The sequence below is a fragment of the Caloenas nicobarica genome, chromosome 14 (genome assembly GCF_036013445.1).
Source record: "Caloenas nicobarica isolate bCalNic1 chromosome 14, bCalNic1.hap1, whole genome shotgun sequence".
Taxonomy (NCBI): Eukaryota; Metazoa; Chordata; class Aves; order Columbiformes; family Columbidae; genus Caloenas; species Caloenas nicobarica.
This window is the reverse complement of record NC_088258.1, coordinates 6,244,306-6,263,411: the sequence shown is the minus strand read 5'-3', so window position 1 is coordinate 6,263,411 and position 19,106 is coordinate 6,244,306. Positions and strand designations below refer to the sequence as shown.

Genomic DNA, 19,106 nt, shown 5'->3' with positions numbered 1-19,106 from the left:
AGGTAGTCAGAAGAACTAACATTACTAATAACTTACCAATTTAGATGATTATACAGTGTCCAGATTTTATTACTGTCACTTCCCATATTTCTCCCTTAAAGTTATCTTTTCTAAAAAAAAATAAAAATAAATGTATGCTTTTATTAAAAAACAGGTCTTTTATATGGAGCAGTTGCTTTGTTGTGTACAAGCACTGACTGAAGTATGCCAGGAAGACTGCAAAGAAATCAGCTTGCAGCTAATGAAAGTTTTGGTGACAGTAATGGCAGCACCATGTTCTCAGCACCTTAAAGAAAAGGTAAACTATGAGCTGGTTTAATATTTTGTTGTGTTTCTAGTTTTTACTATTGATAAGACGCTTTGTCCAAACAGAGCCATAATTATTTGTCTTGCTGTTCAGTTTAAACCACAGAACTAAGAACTCATCCACAAAGAGTGGTAGAGTTTGAAATTATTTTGTGTTGCGTGACCTTGACTTTACTGTCTGTCTGTCTCCTGATCTTTTTCCATAGCTGAAATTACTTTGGGCTTAGTCTGCTTAAAACAGATAAAGACAACTTCTCCAGAAGAATAAACCATTAAGTTTTCTTTGGAGGAGTTAGGCATTTGTACAACACTACCAGCTTTGTGGATTGCTTATTTTTCACTTGTGTGTCTATAGCAATCTGTTTCAAAAATTATACAGAAATATAATAGTTAAACATTTAGATATATATATATATATAACTTCAAATTCATCACATTAGATCCTCTGTTAGAATGAAGGAAGCATGACGGAATGCTTGGATTCTGTATTTGGTCATAAAACTGTTCTGCAAAGATATATCCCTATAGAACTGTTATGGTGGTTAGTTACTATTTACAAGTCACCATGAAGGCTGAAAGATCTATGAACGTTGTAATTTGAGTCAAAATATTGATATTTCTGCTTTGCCAGATCAAACAGTTCATAGTTGTTAGATGCTACAGCTATTTCCAGACAACAGTTTGAAGATGTCAGTTTAATGTCAAGTTCTGCAAATCCATGGGTCTGTAATTAAGATTAGCAACAACAGAGGCTAGGGTCTTACAGGTTATTTCTTTTGTGGAACTGGAAGACAGGGTAGTGCTAGGGTTAGGCTGGCACTAAAGTTGAGGTTAAAGTCTGGGGCAACACTGGCGCCCGAAGAGCTGAATGTTCTGTTGCGTCTTGCGAACACTATGAAGTCTAGAATGGACACTGACATTTCTAAGGCAAATACTGACTCTTACGTAAGCGTGGTCTGCAGAAATCTGGTTAATATCTGAGTTTGGCTGACGTAATAGGAAAGGATATTACTCAGGTGAGAAACTTAAGAGTTGGCCTTATTGCTGCATTTGTAAGGCTTGTTCACCAGCTGTGGGCTGTACCAGTGGGGAGCAGTGGCTTGTGGCCAGTGTGAGCTTCTGCGTCTCTCACTGTACATACTGTGTATAATTAATACTGGAATTAACTTTGGAGCTGGGTTTACGATTTGCGACAGCAGAGCCTGGAGAATTACATTTCTTCGTAACTTAGGTTGAAGGGTCATAGAGCTAGAATATGTGCTGGTTCTGAGAAGGTCCCTAGAATTCCCTTGTTATTTCATGGCTAAAAACAGCCAGTATGGATTTGTAGGCTATAGTTACAACTAGATTTTTTTTTTTTAAGTGTGTTTACATTAGGTTTCAGAATAGATGGCTTGAAATATATTGCTGGAGCATGGGAAGCTCACAGTTGGATGGGGGCTGCTGTTGATCTAGAACACTTTACTTGGGTGGGTATTAATTACTGGGCCATGGTTTAGGTAACGTTTTGGGACAGAAAGTGTTCAAGAGTTTGTGCTGGTTGATGCTTAAGTTTCAGGTAGATATAAGTCACTGGATTATTGTTAATGTTAGTTTATACACAGGAGCACACAAGAGGCCAGAAAAAAACTCAAAGTCATTTCCTGACTATTAAAGAGCAATTCACCTATAGATCAAGAGCACTACTAACCTTAAAAAAGTGATAGTTTCATAATCAATTTTTTTACCTTTAGACAAAGATCAGACTGATTTTACAGTAGTTGACCTTTTTACCTCCCCACCAGAACCAAAAGTTTAAAAGTTGCAGGAATGCTTTAAAATCAAGGACATCTGTAGATACCCTGATAATAGATGAGCTTTTTTGGCTAAACATTATCTCACCCCCTTATTTCTCCCTTCCTCTTTCTTCCCCAGGCTAAATATCAAATAAATCAGGAAGCCATCCTCATGTACTACAATTGTGACCTATCCAAGTTGTCTTTTTTCAAACATGCACCTTAAATTCGATGGCTTTTCTGCTTCCTTTTCTCTTGCTCCCAGGCATGGCATTCCTGAGCCCTGCGTAGCATCAGTATTTATGGCTCAGTAGCTGACAGGCTGCAGCCGAGGAGGCACACGCTTAGAAAACTATTCCCAAAGAAGTAAGATAGAACAAAGCTCAAAACAAGTCTTGAAAAGACTTTGCAGGTCAAAGAGGCATGGCATGAAGATCCTTCTCAGAGAGAGACAGTGGGAAAGTGGGATTTTTTGGGATTTGTTTTGGCTTTTTTCAACAATCAGCCTGTCCAAGTAAGCCTCGGACAGATGGATCTGCCATGTTTTGCAGTATCTTGTCTGTTTAGTCCTGTAGTGGTCTGTAAAGTCAGTGATGTCCATTTAAAAAATTACAAGTTAATACTGCTACAAAGAAAGCCGTTTCATGGAGATCAAGCCCGATTTTCATAAATGGAAAAGTTAATCTCCCAAGATTATTAAACCTTTAAGATGTTCCTGCAGTTACAGATGATTTTTAAAGTTGACAGTACTTTGGATGAGGATCTTTTTTCTCATTAGCCTTTTTTTTCAGCTAGGAAGACAGAAAATCTGGCAATGAGATTACATAACTGCAATATTTCAAATTTGTCACAAAGACAAATACGACTTGATTTTATTTTTCTTCCCTGGTTACCGACTATTCTAGAGCATCAAAATGAGCTGCACAGCTTTCAGAAAACAAGAAGTCCCTGTTAAAATAGCTTGAGATCATATAGAACAAATGTTTTACAACTAGCTTTGCAAGTATAAATTTTTGTTCAGAGAAGACATCTGTATTCAGGATCAAAAGATTTTGAGTATAAACATAAATTAATCAAAAATTTGCATTATAGAGCTTCAATTCAGGCTTTACTATAAGGGAACAGAAGATCACAGAGATAGCGGAGACCACACGTGATGTGACCTGATTGAGAGTGTTGCTGCTCCTCCTGCTTGCTTGATTTTTGGCCCATTCGCATTGTCTTCATCACTGTTCCTGGTTGCTTAGGGCTAAGGAACAATATCGAGACCACCAACGGAGCCTTTCGGAGTGTGGTTTACGGCCTCAAACAAACTGAAGCCGTATCAGAGTCCGTTCAGCATGGATTGAGCTTGTCAATGATTTAACTGCTGACCTAAAGATAACATTTTGTTTCATTATCAGTGGCCTGTGCTATCTTGGCTCTTCTTTCAGCATGTGTTGGTTATTAGCATGAAAATAATGTATCATTAAACTCGTTAGCTTTCAAATATAGGAAAGAAAATAACACTTCGTGGGGTTTATTTTGGTTTTTGTTTGTTTTTTAGCTGTGAGACACTTCTTAATGAGAAGGTGTGCATCGGTCTGTTGGCACATTTAATTTATTCTCTCCTTTTTTTTAATTGCACTCTTGAAACTACGTAAAGAGTTTATTTTAAGTCACCTATGAACAATGTATTATTTTGCATCTTTTTTTCAATGGAAAAAAAATTTTGCAGATTGTGGGGGGGTTGATAGTGGGGAACAGTTTCTGTCTTGACACATTCTGTCATGTAGAATTAATTCCGATTAATTTACAGATAAATTAATATTTTACATATAAGTTATTCTGAGCTGTTTTGGCTGGCTGGTAGAATGCTTCTACAAAATCTGTTGTGCTTGAGGCAGACAAATCTCCTTTAAGAATAACCTTTGTCCTTAGCAAATCCAGATTTTTTTTTTTCCCCCTTTTTTTTCCCCACAAGAAATCTCATTTATTTTCTCCGCATCTGGTACTTCCATAATAACATCTTTGTCTGGCAGGTGATTAGTCTGTAAAATTCTAAAGCTCCTTGACATTTTTCAGCTAATTTGTGCGGTGAGTTCAGATTAAAAATATGACGACAATTTGCAGTTCTACCGAACCACTTAGAGTCAAATGATGTCACTCGGAGTGCTGCATCTTTCCCTGCTGGAACTGGCCATGCTGACAACATGGTATTTCTCAGTGGGGTTTCTTGTGGTGTCTTGCTCCTCATTTTTGATGCACTATCCACTGAAATCACTAAGACTATAGGTACTGCTTTCAGCATGCTTTTATTCTCTTCTGTGGAGGAATTTTTTACCTCTGGTAGGAATCTTCAGGAACTGTAAAACCAGAATTTCCTTTGCTTTGGAATTTGTCTGCTACAAGCGATTAAGAAAATCTATTAATATATGCTTCCTTGCCAAGCTTGATTATGTCTGGAATTCAGTTAGTAGTTTTTATGTACATGTTTATTTGCCTGACTCGTGGAATAGTGTAAGTGTAAATATGAAGAAGGTGTTTCAAATGCAACAGTGAATTTTGGTACTTCTAAGCAACAGAAGCTGAGAATGTCAAAAGGAACCTGCCCAGGTACTTTAAAGAGAGAGTACCTTGCATTATTAAAATTGGGGGTGAGGGGAAATGCTGTGCCTTCTCTGCGCTGCAACAGCAAATAGTTTTTGGAAGCTGCCATAGCCTGCTAGACAGGATTGTGAGAAATTCCGTCTATGTTAACGCTTTAAAGCATTCTTAAAATAAGGAGAAAAATCACTATATCTTTAAAACTAATAAGAGCTTTTTTATGGTGTGGTTAGTTTTTGGATAGATTTTCACATCGATTAGAGATTATTTCATTTTGCTATTACATTGCTGTGTTCCTTACAATTTCATTTTGAAATCGGGACGAATGTTTTACTTTGATTTAAAGTTAGTGGATGTAGTATAGGCAGACATGAAGTAACAATCTGGATTGTCCAAGTAGAAACCATGGTAATCTTCTTGTGTCCTTTCTGTTCTTATAGTATAAGTTTTAAAAGTTTTTTGTTCTTTTTGATATTGTTTCAGTTAAGATCAAGTATCCTCTCTGTTTTAACAGGTAGAGGAAACAATGTCTTCATTAGCTGAAGTGCAGCGATTGGATAGTTTTCTTTATCTCTACAAACAGCATATAATTCAGCTTATGGAGTGGCTTTCAGTGTCATGTGACTGTTGGACATGCTATTCTCCAGAAATATTACAGTTAGATGTCATCGCAACTCACTCAGGTACAATTTATTTAGTAGTGTGATAGCTCACCCAGTTCTAAAAAAAATGAAGTCGTGATGTCCATAGCCTGCAGACACATTGTGTTTTATAATGAATAGTGTAATATTTAGAAACTTCACAAGAATGTGATGGAAAGCAAAACTGAAAATGTTGAAGCAGCTCAAATTCCATAAGACTCCTTGACTGCAAGGACCATATGGAAAGATCTTATGTAAAAGTACACTTTCAGGTAAATGAAACCAGTAAGGATTATGGGGAGACGAACTGATGCAGCTTATGTGTCCAAATACTTATTTTTTCCATCTATTCACTAGTCTCACAGGACACTGTCTCTGTACCAACATTTCCTCACTTATGTTCTTCAACATATCACTGTGTATAATTAGTGAAACACTTTGGCACACATTCCACCTAAATTTGGATCTGCACAGTGACCGTTCCTCTGACACAGCTCTCCAGGTCACATCTGCAGGCAAAGGATGCAGTGACAGGCAGTTCATTTCACCTAGACACCCATTTTAATATGATATAAAATGGAAAGTCCTGTTTATTTGTGGGGGTTTTGTGTGTTTTGGTTGGTTTTTTGGTGTTGGTTGTTTTTGGGGTTTTTTTTTTCCCCTTTATGTTAGTTAAAAAGGGGATGTAGACAGCTACTTCAGCTACCGGTGAAGTATGATTATTGCTACTGCAGATAGTTAAATGTGGGCAGGTACGTTTTAAGGGACTGTATCTTCTGCATTTAATCCTTGAATCTCAAAAAAAGCCTCAACAAACCTATGTGAAGCACCCCCTTGCTGGTTTGTGCAGCAACCAGCACAAGTATTTTCTTTTTTCTTTTTTCATCTGTGGAAAGAACAAAAAGTTTTTTCAGTGGAAGATCTAAGAGGCCAACTTTTCTGTATATTTGTGCTCCCATTTCCATGACCAAGGGACTTCTAGACAGTTGTCTCTATTTTCCTTAATGCTAAATACATCATCAAATGTCTGGGCAAACATTTTGGCTTGCACCCAACACTGGCTATATGCTGTTGTCTGTGTTTTCTGTCTGACACAGCAGTTCCTAGAGCTATTCTTTTTTTTTTTCCTTTCTTTCCATTCCCACACATAACGATGCTTTAATCAATCAGGTTTGCGTGTTTATTTTGTTTATTTTCCGTCTGTTGAATTTGCTGTTATCAGTTTGATATAATAGTAGTATCTTTTAAATGTCTCAAAACACACACGAAACAATGTATTTTGAATAAATGCTGTGAAAATAAACACCTATTTGTTGGCACAGAAATTTAGCAAACTGCAGTTCAACGCCCTGTATTGCGCAGTCTAGACAGTGAAGATTTGGGGTTTTATTATTATTACTTTAAACATTAATTTTCCAGATATTATTAAATGTTATTGAACTTGTTTTGGAATCTTGAATACTTGAATCTGTCCACTCCATGTGTTAGGGATACTCTTGTCATCAGAAATACTGGTGGTGTGTCTCCTCCTGGGACGATTTTTTGAGTGACTGGGGTTGAATGGAACGTGCGTCACAAGGAAGGAAAGCTGGAGAAGTTCCTAGAGGAAAGTAGTTTATTGCAAACATAGAGCAGAAGGAGCATTCTACAGCAAGAAGCTTGCAGAATGAAGCATGTGTATGATTTATATGTATTCTTCCTCTTGAAAACCGTGCAGATGTCAATAATTACCAAGCAGAAAGGCACAAACCTTCTGTTTTGGGAAAATAATTTCTTTAAGTCTCGGGATAAGAGCTTGGGGTTTTGTTTGTTTATTGTTTAGTGGTGAAAGCGAAATTCATCACAAGATGTGAAAATGTTAACAAACTAGACATGAATTTGGAAAATATTTTTATTTCAAATAGTAGCTTCTAAAATTAATCGTATTTTAGATTCTTTTGTAGAATGCAGATAAGCGTTATTTAAACATGGAGAAAAACTACTGCTGCAATAATTCTATTATGCAAGTTTTGAGGCTGACCCTTTTAAACACGCCCTTGCCTGTGCCTCTGGGAGTCATGAACATCTTTCCTTCCATGCTGTACAAACTTGAACGAAGAAAAAAGCATAGTTAATGCCGCTGTTCCAAGCAGCGTCACGGTCATACCAGAGTCAGTATAATTTTTCATGAAGTTAAATAAAACTGGAACTTTGTGTAGCCTCAAGCTTTCAGAGCTACACAGTGAACAGCGTTAATCCCCCTCCAAACGCATTAGTCCACCCAAAATGTCAAATGTCCTGTTGGTCCCAGCAATTAACAGATGTCATTGGCACGTCCGTGCTACATAATGCCATGTAGTCCAGCAATACTGAGGTGTGGGGGCAAACCAGACTTTGGGGAGCACCACGGTGCTCTGTGTGGGTACCTGAGCCCACGGAGAGGTCGCTTGGGTATTTGTACGCTGCGTAATACGGTGTAACATGGACACATCAACAGCTGCTGTGCAAGAGTGGAAAGTTAAGTACTGTTTTAATACCAGGCATATTACAAATTTTAATGCACTCACATATTAAATGTCTAAATAGAGCTTATCAGTACTCTGAAATAAATCTGACGTTTATTTTCTAGGTCCCATCATAGGTGAAGCTCTAAATAACTTTATTCTCATTCTTAAGACGTGTCTTCAGCCAAACAAAGATCCCCAGATGCGGTTAAAACTTTTCACTGTTTTATCAGAGTTGCTCCAGAAAGCAAGTGAAACCATCAATTCTCAGGGGTAAGCAGAGTTCTAATTTCACACAGTTATTTGAAGGCTACCGTGGCATTAAAAAGTAATGACCATGGTAGTTCTTTAACTCCTATAATTGTGTCCATGTTAGCGTGTCTGGAAGAAGAAAGACTTTCCCACCATCTTCTGTGGCATTTTTTTTCTGTATTTTTTAGCTATGCTTAGAAGGGCAGAGTGCAATAATTTTTAAAAAATATAAATTAATCGAAGTTTGGACTTTCTCCACTGTAGTCTTTCTACCTCTGCCACTCTGGAGGATTAAAATGGATGTCATGCAGATCTGGATAGTTTTCAGCTATCCCACATGCACTGGGATTCCCAAGAAAGGGAAATTACCTGTGTGGAAAAAACAGAAGAATATGTTTCAAAGTACTACACTCAGCAAATATAGCCACACATCACACCGGCTCTCCACAGACAGCAAGGATGGCAGCTGTTTAGCCCAGGGCAGTGGGGGTGAATGGCCTTTTGTCAAGATTAGATACATCCAGTGAGCTTAATGGACGTGTTTGCATGAAGAGAAGAGCAACTCCTGGCTAAGGATGGCCCAGTCTAGCTCATAATGAGGTGCGCTCTCCTCTGAAAACAAGAGCAATTCCATGAATTTTACCAGTAGATTTATCTTCAGAAACTAAAAAGCAGTAGAGGGAGCTAAAGGAGTCTTTGAATTTGTGATCCTAATTCCGTTGTCACAGCAAATGCTTTAATGTACAAAGTTACACGTAAGCTTTCTGTGTTCAAAGAGTTGTTTGCAAAACATTTTTGGATGTTTTGATTTGTAAAAGCAAATCCAATTTTGTTTCAAGTTACCTGGATTTAGGATATTAAGTTTGGAAAAAACCAAAAACATACACACAAAAAACCTCAAACAATCCACAAATGTAGAGAGCAAAGTGCAGCAGTGCCATAAGAGCAGTAAAGGAGCTAATCCAGAAGAAAAAGGTGTAAAATATAATTAACATGGAACAAAAGTTTGAGTATATAAGTCCATAAAATGGGGGTAGCAATTTTAATGTAAACCCAAGGTCCGCTCTTTATAGCTGCATAAGAGTTGGTATTATTGTATGCACAGATCATATTATTTCATATCTAGTTGAGAAAAATTCTCTACTTTGTAAATACAAATAGCACGGGGTATGTTCTTTCATGGAAGTGACTCACTTTTACAATTAAGTTACATAGATTTACAGCAGTAACGTTTGAAAATGGGAAGAGGAAGAATTTAATTGCATCAGCCAACAGCAAAAAATACATCTTAATGGTAATGAGAGATAGTGTAGTGAAGTAGTAATAAGTTCTGGTTACACAATCACATTCACTGCTGTCAGTAATTTATTTAGCTCCTTAAAAGCATTTGAACAGTTTAGATAGGAAGGTTTTCAGTTATTATGCAATACACAATTGTGTGGTCATCTAATTTTGTTTGAGTCTGACATAATTGAGTCAGATAATTGCCAGATACTGCTTTACTGATTCTATTTCAAGGCGTTAGAACAAATATTCTCACAAATAGCATAGCATTATGGTTAACATAATGCTAATGGAATCTACCTTTATCTTTTGACAGAATAGTTTTTCTTTGTGGTTTAACAGAAAGCTTTATTAAAACTGGAAGCAGCTACTGATCAGATAGCACAAGGCTTTTTTTTTAGCTTTGGAGCTAAAAGGAAATTTGGAATGGTGGTGACCATTAGTTGTATTTTTTTCTGGCAACTTTTTGAATATAAAATCATTCTCGACATCATGTTTAAAATAATAAATCTAGAGAGTTTTGACCAATTTAGATGTCTCTAATGGGATGTCAGATTTCTCTTTATTACTGGGTCTGAAGTGCCATCTGCTGGACACGCAGCAATGTATCTCTGGCTTGTCGGGCACCGCGTGTTCCCTTGGCCAAGGGGCTGAGCAGCAGCCAGGTGTATCTGTTTTCATCCTGTTGAAGACAGAGATTTTCAGTTTTGTGTACATGCAATAGATAATTACAGCCTGGCAGGGTAGCTGGTTGTACTTCAGTCAGATTACACCTGATTGGCAAAGTCTAATGCAGTGGGTAAAGGGGAGGTACAGGAATGGAGTAGATACATTTCTTATTACATTGATATCTTATTATTATGAATTTTTTAATTGCTGGATTATCACGGCTGGATGATTTTGTTTTGCTCTCGTGGGGATTTTTTTAAAAGTACTTAGTGACAATTGTTTGTTGTTAACACCTACCCATTCTGCTCCTCCTGGGACTTGGCATGTCTCTGTAGAAGCCACTTACTCATCCTGGAAATGTGGGACTTTTAGAAAAAAGCCAGCAACAGCTCCTTCCCTTTCTGCCAAGCACCAGGGTGGAGATGGGCTGGTTTGCGCTCAGGTGGCCGCAGTCCAGGTCTGCGGGAAGTTTGAACAGGGTGGGACACAAGTCAGGGTAGATTTAGCCTGTTATTTGTCAGTCTGTTTGCACACTGCCAGCTGCTTTTTTAAGGCACAGTGAATAACCTGAGCCTTAGTTATATAGTCACAGGCCAGGCACACATCTTCTTGATGCAGAAAAGTATTTTTTAATTTCTGCGTTAATTTTTACCTTCATTTAAAATTATTTGAGCTGAAATTAAATGGGTGTGAGGGAATACTGCCTCTTGCAATTGCTGACTCTCACAACAATTTTTAGTATTATAACAGCCCATTCAGTAGAGGAGGAGGAAGAAACATCATCAAAAATATAACGGATTTGTGTGTTTGTAATGAAAATAAACTAGTATTGGGACTGGAACCATCAGAAAATCTTACACACCTCTCATCCTTGAGGGAGATGAGTTTCTGAGCTAAGGGTAAGCTGAAGTATTCCATGTGGACTCCCTGCAATATCCGTAGTTTGGGTCTCATCAATAGCATTCATGCTTTTCATGTTATAAATACTTTTCACTGGACAGTCTCAAAGGGCCTTACAAATATTAATGAATCCTCACAGCGTTCATATGGGGTATTATTTCCATTTCACAGATGGACAAAATGAGACAGAGAGAAGGTAAGTAGTTTACCAAGATAACACAGTGAGTCATGGGCATCGTCTGAAGTGGGAGAAGGTGTAGCCTCCCCTTTCCACAAATGTTAGGTATTTGTTTAAATGTTATCTAGAAAAATTAAGTTATGAAAAGCTTATCACATACATTATAACCACATTGGCTTATAAGATTTTATTTGGGCTTTTTTACAGAGTCTTTTTTTTTTTTTTTCCCCTTTTCTGCCTGTGTTTCTATGACAGAAAATTCTCTTTTACCTCCTGTCAGTCTCTCTATCACTTTCTCATGAATCTTTCTTTTGCTTTCTTATTTTTGGCTTCAGGCTGTTCCCTGGCTACCTTGAGACGGTGATAAAAGACATCCTGGCTCCTAATCTGCAGTGGCACGCGGGAAGAACAGCAGCTGCCATCCGCACTACAGCTGTGTCCTGCCTTTGGGCTCTCGTTCACTCTGAAATGCTTTCACCACAAGAGGTAAATTCTCTCTTTCTCATCAAATGTACTTTGAAATCTTGGGTAGGAAGACAAAATAAATGCCAAGCAGGAAAATTATCTTTATTGTAAGTAATATTTTCAGATGGAGGTGTAGTTTTCGTGATAAAATTTATTAATTGTAATCAAGTATTAATAGTTGAAACAATCAATAGTGGAGGGACGATGATGTCCAGCTAAGAGACCTGAGGCCTGCAACACGGTGAGACGTAGGATTCACCATCATCAAATTTTGCAGATCTTTGTTCTGGCATAACATCAGTTCTGTAACACAAAATACGAACCACTGCTAGCACAACAATGTGGGTACGTGACATTAGTGGACCCTGATCTTTCGAGGTCCCTTCCAATCCCTAACATTCTGTGATTCTGTGTGTGAGCAGCAGCACCAGAGCTGGCCAGGACATGCTTTTGTGTAATGTGGTGAAGACAAGTTGTCTGGTTGCCTTGGAGCCCACAGGTCCATTTCAGAAAAAAAAAATCTAGAAGATTCCTGAGAAGGGCAAGAGAACTTGAGATGGAACTTGAAGGGTATCTGTAGAAACTGAAGTAGAGAGTTAACAAGGAGTACACTTAAAGAAATGTCACCCACCACAGCCACTAAGGATTCATTGAATCTCGGGGTTTTGAAGCTTGTTTTTTAACAAAAATGTCATTTTGGAATGATGCATTGGGAATATGTTAAATACAAGGGAATTTTTTTTAAATGAATGGAATTAAAGTGTTATTAGGTGTTCATAGTCTTTATAACAGCCCTTAATTGAACGAAGTGCTTAAATGCATGGAACTAGTTGATTTCACATATACAAAAGCATTTATATCAGAGAGAACTAGTCTAGTAAAACATTTTTTCTGAATCAGTGCCTTAATGCGTTTTTTGCATTCATGTGTACAAAATGCACATATTAAAGTCAAACTATGAAACTTGCTAAGACATTGTATTACAACAGTCTTTACTTCAAAGTTTCCTTTTGGAATAAGAGCACCATCTACTGGTACATACACATGATCCTCATCGCCAAAGTATTTAAAGTCTTGCCAATAATTTTTTTAAAATAAAAAGCCAAGTAAATGCGCAGCTTTTACAAGTTACATAAAACTCAGCTGCATATATACTGAGCATTCATGAACTGGATGATTGACTGCTGGATTTTAGTTTCCCAAGTTTGCTTAGAGGCAAAAATAGAGTTGTGTAACGTCAAGAATTTTAGGTTAACTTTTATAGTTAAGTTTTACTTTTAAAATTAAGCAAGCCAGTATCAGCCAAGCCTAATGGTAACTGATGTAACCAATGAGCATATTGGCTTAGAGTGACAGAAAAGCTGTGCGTTTTCTGTGCTTTTCCTGTTAATTGTAGATCTTAAAAGTCAAAGATGAGCTAATGCCCCAAATTATTGCCGCCATGGATGAAGACTCTAAAATTACTCGACTGATGGCTTGTCGTATTGTTGGTGTCCTTATAAAAGCCTGTGGGCGGCATTTTGATGAAGATAAATTTACCAAAACATACACAGGTAGGTGTAAAAGTTTAATTTTATTTTAGTCAAGATCTCCATGTTGAAGGATTACAGTTGCTTTTTTACCTGAAGTATCATAGCTGAGTTTTTAAGGATGAAAAGCATCCTGCTGGAGCAGGTTGTCAACCTCACATGCAGATTCACTACAGGTGGTAGCAATGAAAGCACCGGAACAGGCTGGGGAATGACAAAAATGGTTGTATATCACTGTGTCATCTGGCTTTAATCCCATGTGAAGAGCTAAAACCCTTCAAACAGTTTGAGGTGGAAATGGGCAGATTTTATGTAGATTTGGTTTCTCAGACATTCTTATTTCAGTCCCATTCACATATGCTCTTTCTGTCTTCTCTTATCTGGTGTTTTAACTGTTTGGGTAGTTCTCCCCCAGAGTAATTTTAGAGATAGTAAGGAAGTGGAAAAAGTGCTGCACAAAATGACACTGTTAGCAGCATTTTTGTGTATGAGAGGCAATTTAATGTCTTAATCCTGCAGAGACTAAGACATGGTCTTAAACTGACAAGTGGGATTGCTCAAGGTATGTAAAGTACACATACACATTTTAGAAAATCAAGGTGTTAAACATCTGAGTGAGTGCTGTCAAATGTGACCCCAACAGTGATGGCTTCTTGCAAGGCCTTTCTGTAGCAGCTTTTTAACTGCAGTATTTCGTTTTGTTAAGGTGTTTTGTGGCAGGCAAGTTAATGTTCTTTGGAAATGCCCTCGCTCCCAGTCGAGCAGAACTAAGCATTCCCAACGTTATTATGCACTAGGCCACTAGATGGAACTTCACTCAGTATTACGGTATTTGCAAGGCTTGCCAGTGTTTCATCTGCATTGCTTCCCAGTTTAGACTATGTGAAATAATGTTCTAACTATAGTGAAAGCAGAACAGTATTGCATTATATAAATGGTAGTCACATTGTTCTCCTTGCTGTGTTCCAGAGTGCCAAGAGCAAACCATTGTACCATAAATAGACCTGAACAGAGAGTGGGTTGGGGTTTTTTATTTTAAAAAAAAAAAAAAAGGAAGAAGAAAACTCTAATCTAGAGTGCTGTAATGTCAAATAGAGCTATTATCTGTAGTGTTTCTTAGGACGATGTTTAAATGCTAAACAAGGAATCAGGAGAAGTACAGTCTATGCTATATAACAGGATTTATGTTCTCAGAGATATTATAAATCGGACTTCCCCGAACGAAGCATCTTAATGACTGGTACTTTTCCTTACATGGCACAGTAGAAATCTAACAACAAACATTTTTATTTTGAAGAAATACATGATCAGACAATTGTCAAAGTATATATTTGCATCTTGCATATTCAAAGAGTCTGCAATGCACTCATTTACTGAAGCAGAAATATTTGATAGAAATAACTGTGCTTTATAGAGCATAGAAATACTTAATCTCTGTACTTCTGTAATGCATTAATAGACATTGATAGTAGCTTGTTAGGAAGAGTGCTAGAGAATGTTCAACCTATCTAAATTTTGTACATTTAATGTTTCTGACAACGTAACAATCTAATAACAACACACTGTGCGCTTTTAGGAACAATATACGACATGTAGTCACAGTGTTCAAAAGACAGTAATGTGTCTCAAATGCAACAGTAATTTCAGTGTTGACAAAATACATTTTGTTTTGTTTGAAATGCAAAAGATAACTTCACTGTTTGCAGTGCTATTTGTTTACATACATGCGCCTTTTCAGAAGTTTTAAAGCGTCTGGATGATGCTTCCTGTGATGTACGACTGGCAGCTGCTCACACCTTAAGTAATTGGTTTAAATGCTTTAAGGACAGTGATGTGAAATCTGCAATGGAAAATCATATTGAGTTTCTGTACCAAGAACTGTTGGTACATCTTGATGACCCAGATGAAAACACCCAAAATGCAATTCTAGGTAAGACTTTCAGACTTATGTATTTTTAACAGTGCTTTTTAAATCATGTTGTCAAGTGTAATATGAAAATATGCTTTATCCAGCGTTACCGAGTGGGAATATCAGAGTGGCTGGTGTATCAGAACACTTTATAGAAGGTAAACAGGATACGGAGCACAGACACTAACCATTGCAAGATGTGACCGTGAGCTTGCTTGATGGATTCTTTAGAATTTGTTAGTGTACTGGTCCGTGTTCAAGCACAGAAATGTCAAAATACAGACCCCAGCAAATGAGAGAGGAACCAGGTTGTTGTGACTGCAAAACTTGTAGAAGAACAACTGCCAGGTTCGGTTTCAGCTGCTTTTCAAGGAACTTAGAGAAACGCAGAGCGGCTAATGATTTATAAAACATATTTTTGTTTTACAGAAGTTTTGAAGGAAGGAAGTGTTCTACATCCAGAACTGCTCGTGAGAGAAATCGGAGGGGTTGTACACAAGCATCGAACGCCGGTCTACTGTAATCAACTACTGCATCACATTCAGTCAGCCAAAGAACCAGGTTTATGAATCAATGCTGAAATTCTTTTTAGTGAACTGAATGTGAAATCTGTATGATCTGGATTACTTTCATATTTTAATTTGCTTAAGAAAGGCTGAGCAATAAAGATTGTCTTTTCTTTGTAAGTTCACTATTAGCTTATTTAAATGTCAAATTGGCACAGTTCTATGTTCTTTGTGTTTGAACAGTTCTTTGTATTTGCTAGCAATAAAACAATGTTTCAATTCACTTTGCATTGAAAGTTTTTCAGATATAAGGTTTAAAGGAGGAATGTTTTTTTAGGAGTTTGACATTATTTATTAATTGAGAAAGATAATTTATTTAACAAAGTAATAGTCTAATGTCAAAGTTATTAATGTAACTCAGTGACGACTCAGTCTTTGAAGGAGCATTTCAAACTCTGGATACTATTCAGACTTTGCAGTGTCACATCAGTGAGGGTCAGTTTTATCAGGAAAAAAAGACAGCCAAACTTCTCTTGCATAATGCAGCAAAATTTTTATAATATTTTGAGTACTCATTATGCTGGTATAATAGGGACATATTCTGAGTAGGTGTCACTAAGGGAATAGCTTTTATTGTCATTGTATTACATCTCATGACTGAGAATAAAGCTAACTTTTTTTAAAATTAAGGTTTATACATGGGAGGAAATGTGCTGGTTTGTCATTTATATTAACAGTATTTATATTTTCATATTAAATATATTGCATCTGCAGGTTTTGTGTTTATACTGTTGTGCCTTGGAAAACAAGGAACGTTTGTTTGCATATTACTTAGAAATTAAACTCTCCAACATTAGGTTAAAGCTTGATTTATTTTTTTAAAAGACCTTTGTAGTGTGTAAGTTTTGGTGTCATATTCTCAGCTATGTAATAAAGTGAACTTCTAGATTCTTGTCTATGTCATTGTGGGGTGGTGCACTACTTATTGCACACACAAATCCTGGAGAATCAGGATCCTGCTGCTGCTTTTTTTTTTTTTAAATTATCTGTATTACAGACAAAGTGCTCTTTGGCTTCTAATTCCCAAATGCTTTGATTTTGTATCAAGTCCAAAAACAGGCTCAGTGGGGTTTGGTAATTCTCCTTATGCTGTAGGAGTCCTCATGTTTGTTTATCCTTCTTACCTAACTTTACTTTTTCAGACCTGTGACACAATTGTTAACCAAACCACAATCTCTTTTACAGCAACATCTACGTGTGTTCTCAGAGAGACATTTGACAGAGATTACATACACGCAACAAGTCTTATTCCCAGCTTAAAAGCAAAGTCACGCAAACTCCTGGCCACTTCTCCACAAAGCACTGAGTAGCATTGAAAATTCTACCAAAAAGAGACAATAATAGTAATGATACAGACTAATTGAGTAGTTTCTTAGGATCCAAAAGCTATTTTGCATGCCCATAGAACGGAATACTCATTTTAGACCATATGTGCTGTCTTTGCAGTTGATTTTTCTTTTCATGAAAAGCCAAAATATAACCATTCCTCTATTAAGCAGAATTTTAGTGCATCGGTAACTATTAACTATTTAACTCACTATAACTAGAGGGTCAGCTGAAATTCATAGAAAGCACAATGTGAGTGAAATAAAAACCCCTAGAAGACATGAAATGGAGCAAAGAGGTTTTGGAGTCTCCAGCCTTGGAGATATTCAAAACTTGAGTTAACACAGCCTGGGAAGCCTGTTCTCCCTGACTCTGCTTGGGCAGGGCTTTGGGCTACACCATCTCCAGAGTCTTTCTCCAGCCTCGACTATTCTGTGATTCTATTAAATTGTTTCCTTAGTCTAATCAATTATTAAGAAGCTAATTTAATTAGACTGAAAATAGACTACGTAACTATCCTGGCAGAGTCCTTGGAGTTTTCATTCAACGCTGTTCTCTGTTTCAAAGCACTGCAAAGCGGCAGGTTCATCTGACGTGACCTAAACCCAGTTCTTACTGTAAAGTTCCCTTGAAAGTCCACCAAATAAATCCTACTCAGTTGCATTACTACAGGCACAATTTTTTTAGCTTCCCATGTTGGCAAAATTTAGATTCTTTTATTTTACCACCAACTGCAACCTCATGGTAGCTGCAGTACAAATGTTGTGCAGGTACTTCTAATTCTTCTTGTGAGCTAAAGAAGGGATTTGAAAACCCAACTTCAAATGCGGGATTAAAGATGAGTACCTTCTTGGGTGAAGTGAAATCTAGTCAAAGCTCTTCTATGTGTTCTGAAGCTGGTACACAAATAGTGAAAGCTGAAGCATTCACCAAGCTTGATATCTTCAGTAGGCTGTGAATCTTTTTTTTTCTGCATATGTTGAGCATTTTGTTATCTTTCAGAACAGTCCGTTGTGAGATGACTCCCATAGAAAAATCTCCGCATCATCCAACAAAACAGCTTTTTTCTTCAGAGCCAGGACAGTTTTGTGAATTGAATATTCTAATAGTCCTTCTAGAGATGTGTTAAACAGCAGCCTGACCTTGTTTATGCATGTGGGACAGACTAGATATCCTCCACTACGTTCTTTTATTAGAAAATGTTCTGGACATAGGACTTTAACAATATGCTGACCCTGCTTATAATTTACCATACTCCAGCTTATAATTCGAATTTCTCAAACCCCTCTACAAAGAAGTGCTATTATTGAGTCTCCTCTGGATGGTGTATGAGCCTGGTTTTTAAAGTTATTATCTTTGAGAATCAACTTTCTCAGCTTCAACCTTTTATTGCATCAGCGGGCACACAATTGAAATGTATGATTTTTTTTTTTCTGTTTTGCTAGACCAGCTATCATACGTACTAGATTGCATTTGCATTGCATAATGTTACTAGGATCATATTCATTACGTAACTTTTAAGCAAAGACAATTTTGGGGGGCAAAATAGTTATCTCAAACTTTCAGGCTCTGGAGATAAGCAGGCTTTAGCCCTGCCCTTCCTGTGGCGAACAGATGTGCTTCTGTCTTCGTAAACTAGAAGACCCGTTGTGGAAGATCCTGGAACTCGGATTCTCAGCAAAACAAAGTTTTTGGTAAGTGCATGCACTTGTCTAACCGACTATAGAATCTTCTAAATATTTGTTGACTGCCTTCAATAGAATCAATTAATTAGGCATTGAGAGAGCACTGTCAAATGCGGCACCTAGACTTTGAGAGAAAGTCTACATGAGAGAGCATTTTTCGGAGAGACTGGAGGTTAAGTATGATCCCAGATCTGTCCACTTCATCCATGTGAGTTCTTACAGGCAATCTGCAGATCTCCTCGGAAACGCGTTAGGCAGATTGCCCACAGTCTGTCTGCAGGTGTCCCAGGGTCATCTGCGCGCAAGGTAAAGATGCACTAATGCAGCTTGTCTGCCCGTGTGTGCAGTGTGCTCCCCACAGACCAACCGCCAGCTATAACCGGAAAGTTATTATAAACTACAGTAACCCATCAGGACTCTAATAATCTAATACAGCAATAAGTAAATAAATAGATAAATAAAATTAATTGTATTATAATAACACAAATAATAATTATGGTTATACTCTCATAGTATAGTTTTGCTATAGTACAGTATAATAGTATATTTTTG

At 37.3% G+C, this 19,106-nt stretch overlaps 2 protein-coding genes across 2 annotated transcripts in view; both read left to right on the top strand.

The window, feature by feature from the left end:
* The window catches only part of DNAAF5 (dynein axonemal assembly factor 5), a 28,641-nt gene extending 12,210 nt beyond the window's left edge, over window positions 1-16,431 (top strand). The window contains exons 7-13 of the mRNA XM_065644807.1: window positions 155-298; window positions 5,182-5,350; window positions 7,917-8,064; window positions 11,410-11,560; window positions 12,936-13,092; window positions 14,807-14,998; window positions 15,407-16,431. Coding sequence (XP_065500879.1) covers window positions 155-298; window positions 5,182-5,350; window positions 7,917-8,064; window positions 11,410-11,560; window positions 12,936-13,092; window positions 14,807-14,998; window positions 15,407-15,546 — 1,101 coding nt within the window. The 3' untranslated portion in view covers window positions 15,547-16,431. The remainder of the gene's footprint in view (window positions 1-154; window positions 299-5,181; window positions 5,351-7,916; window positions 8,065-11,409; window positions 11,561-12,935; window positions 13,093-14,806; window positions 14,999-15,406) is intronic.
* Window positions 16,432-18,481: 2,050 nt separating this feature from the next.
* The window catches only part of SUN1 (Sad1 and UNC84 domain containing 1), a 35,788-nt gene continuing 35,163 nt past the window's right edge, over window positions 18,482-19,106 (top strand). The window contains exon 1 of the mRNA XM_065645274.1: window positions 18,482-18,563. The gene's annotated coding sequence lies outside the window, so the exon portion shown is untranslated. The remainder of the gene's footprint in view (window positions 18,564-19,106) is intronic.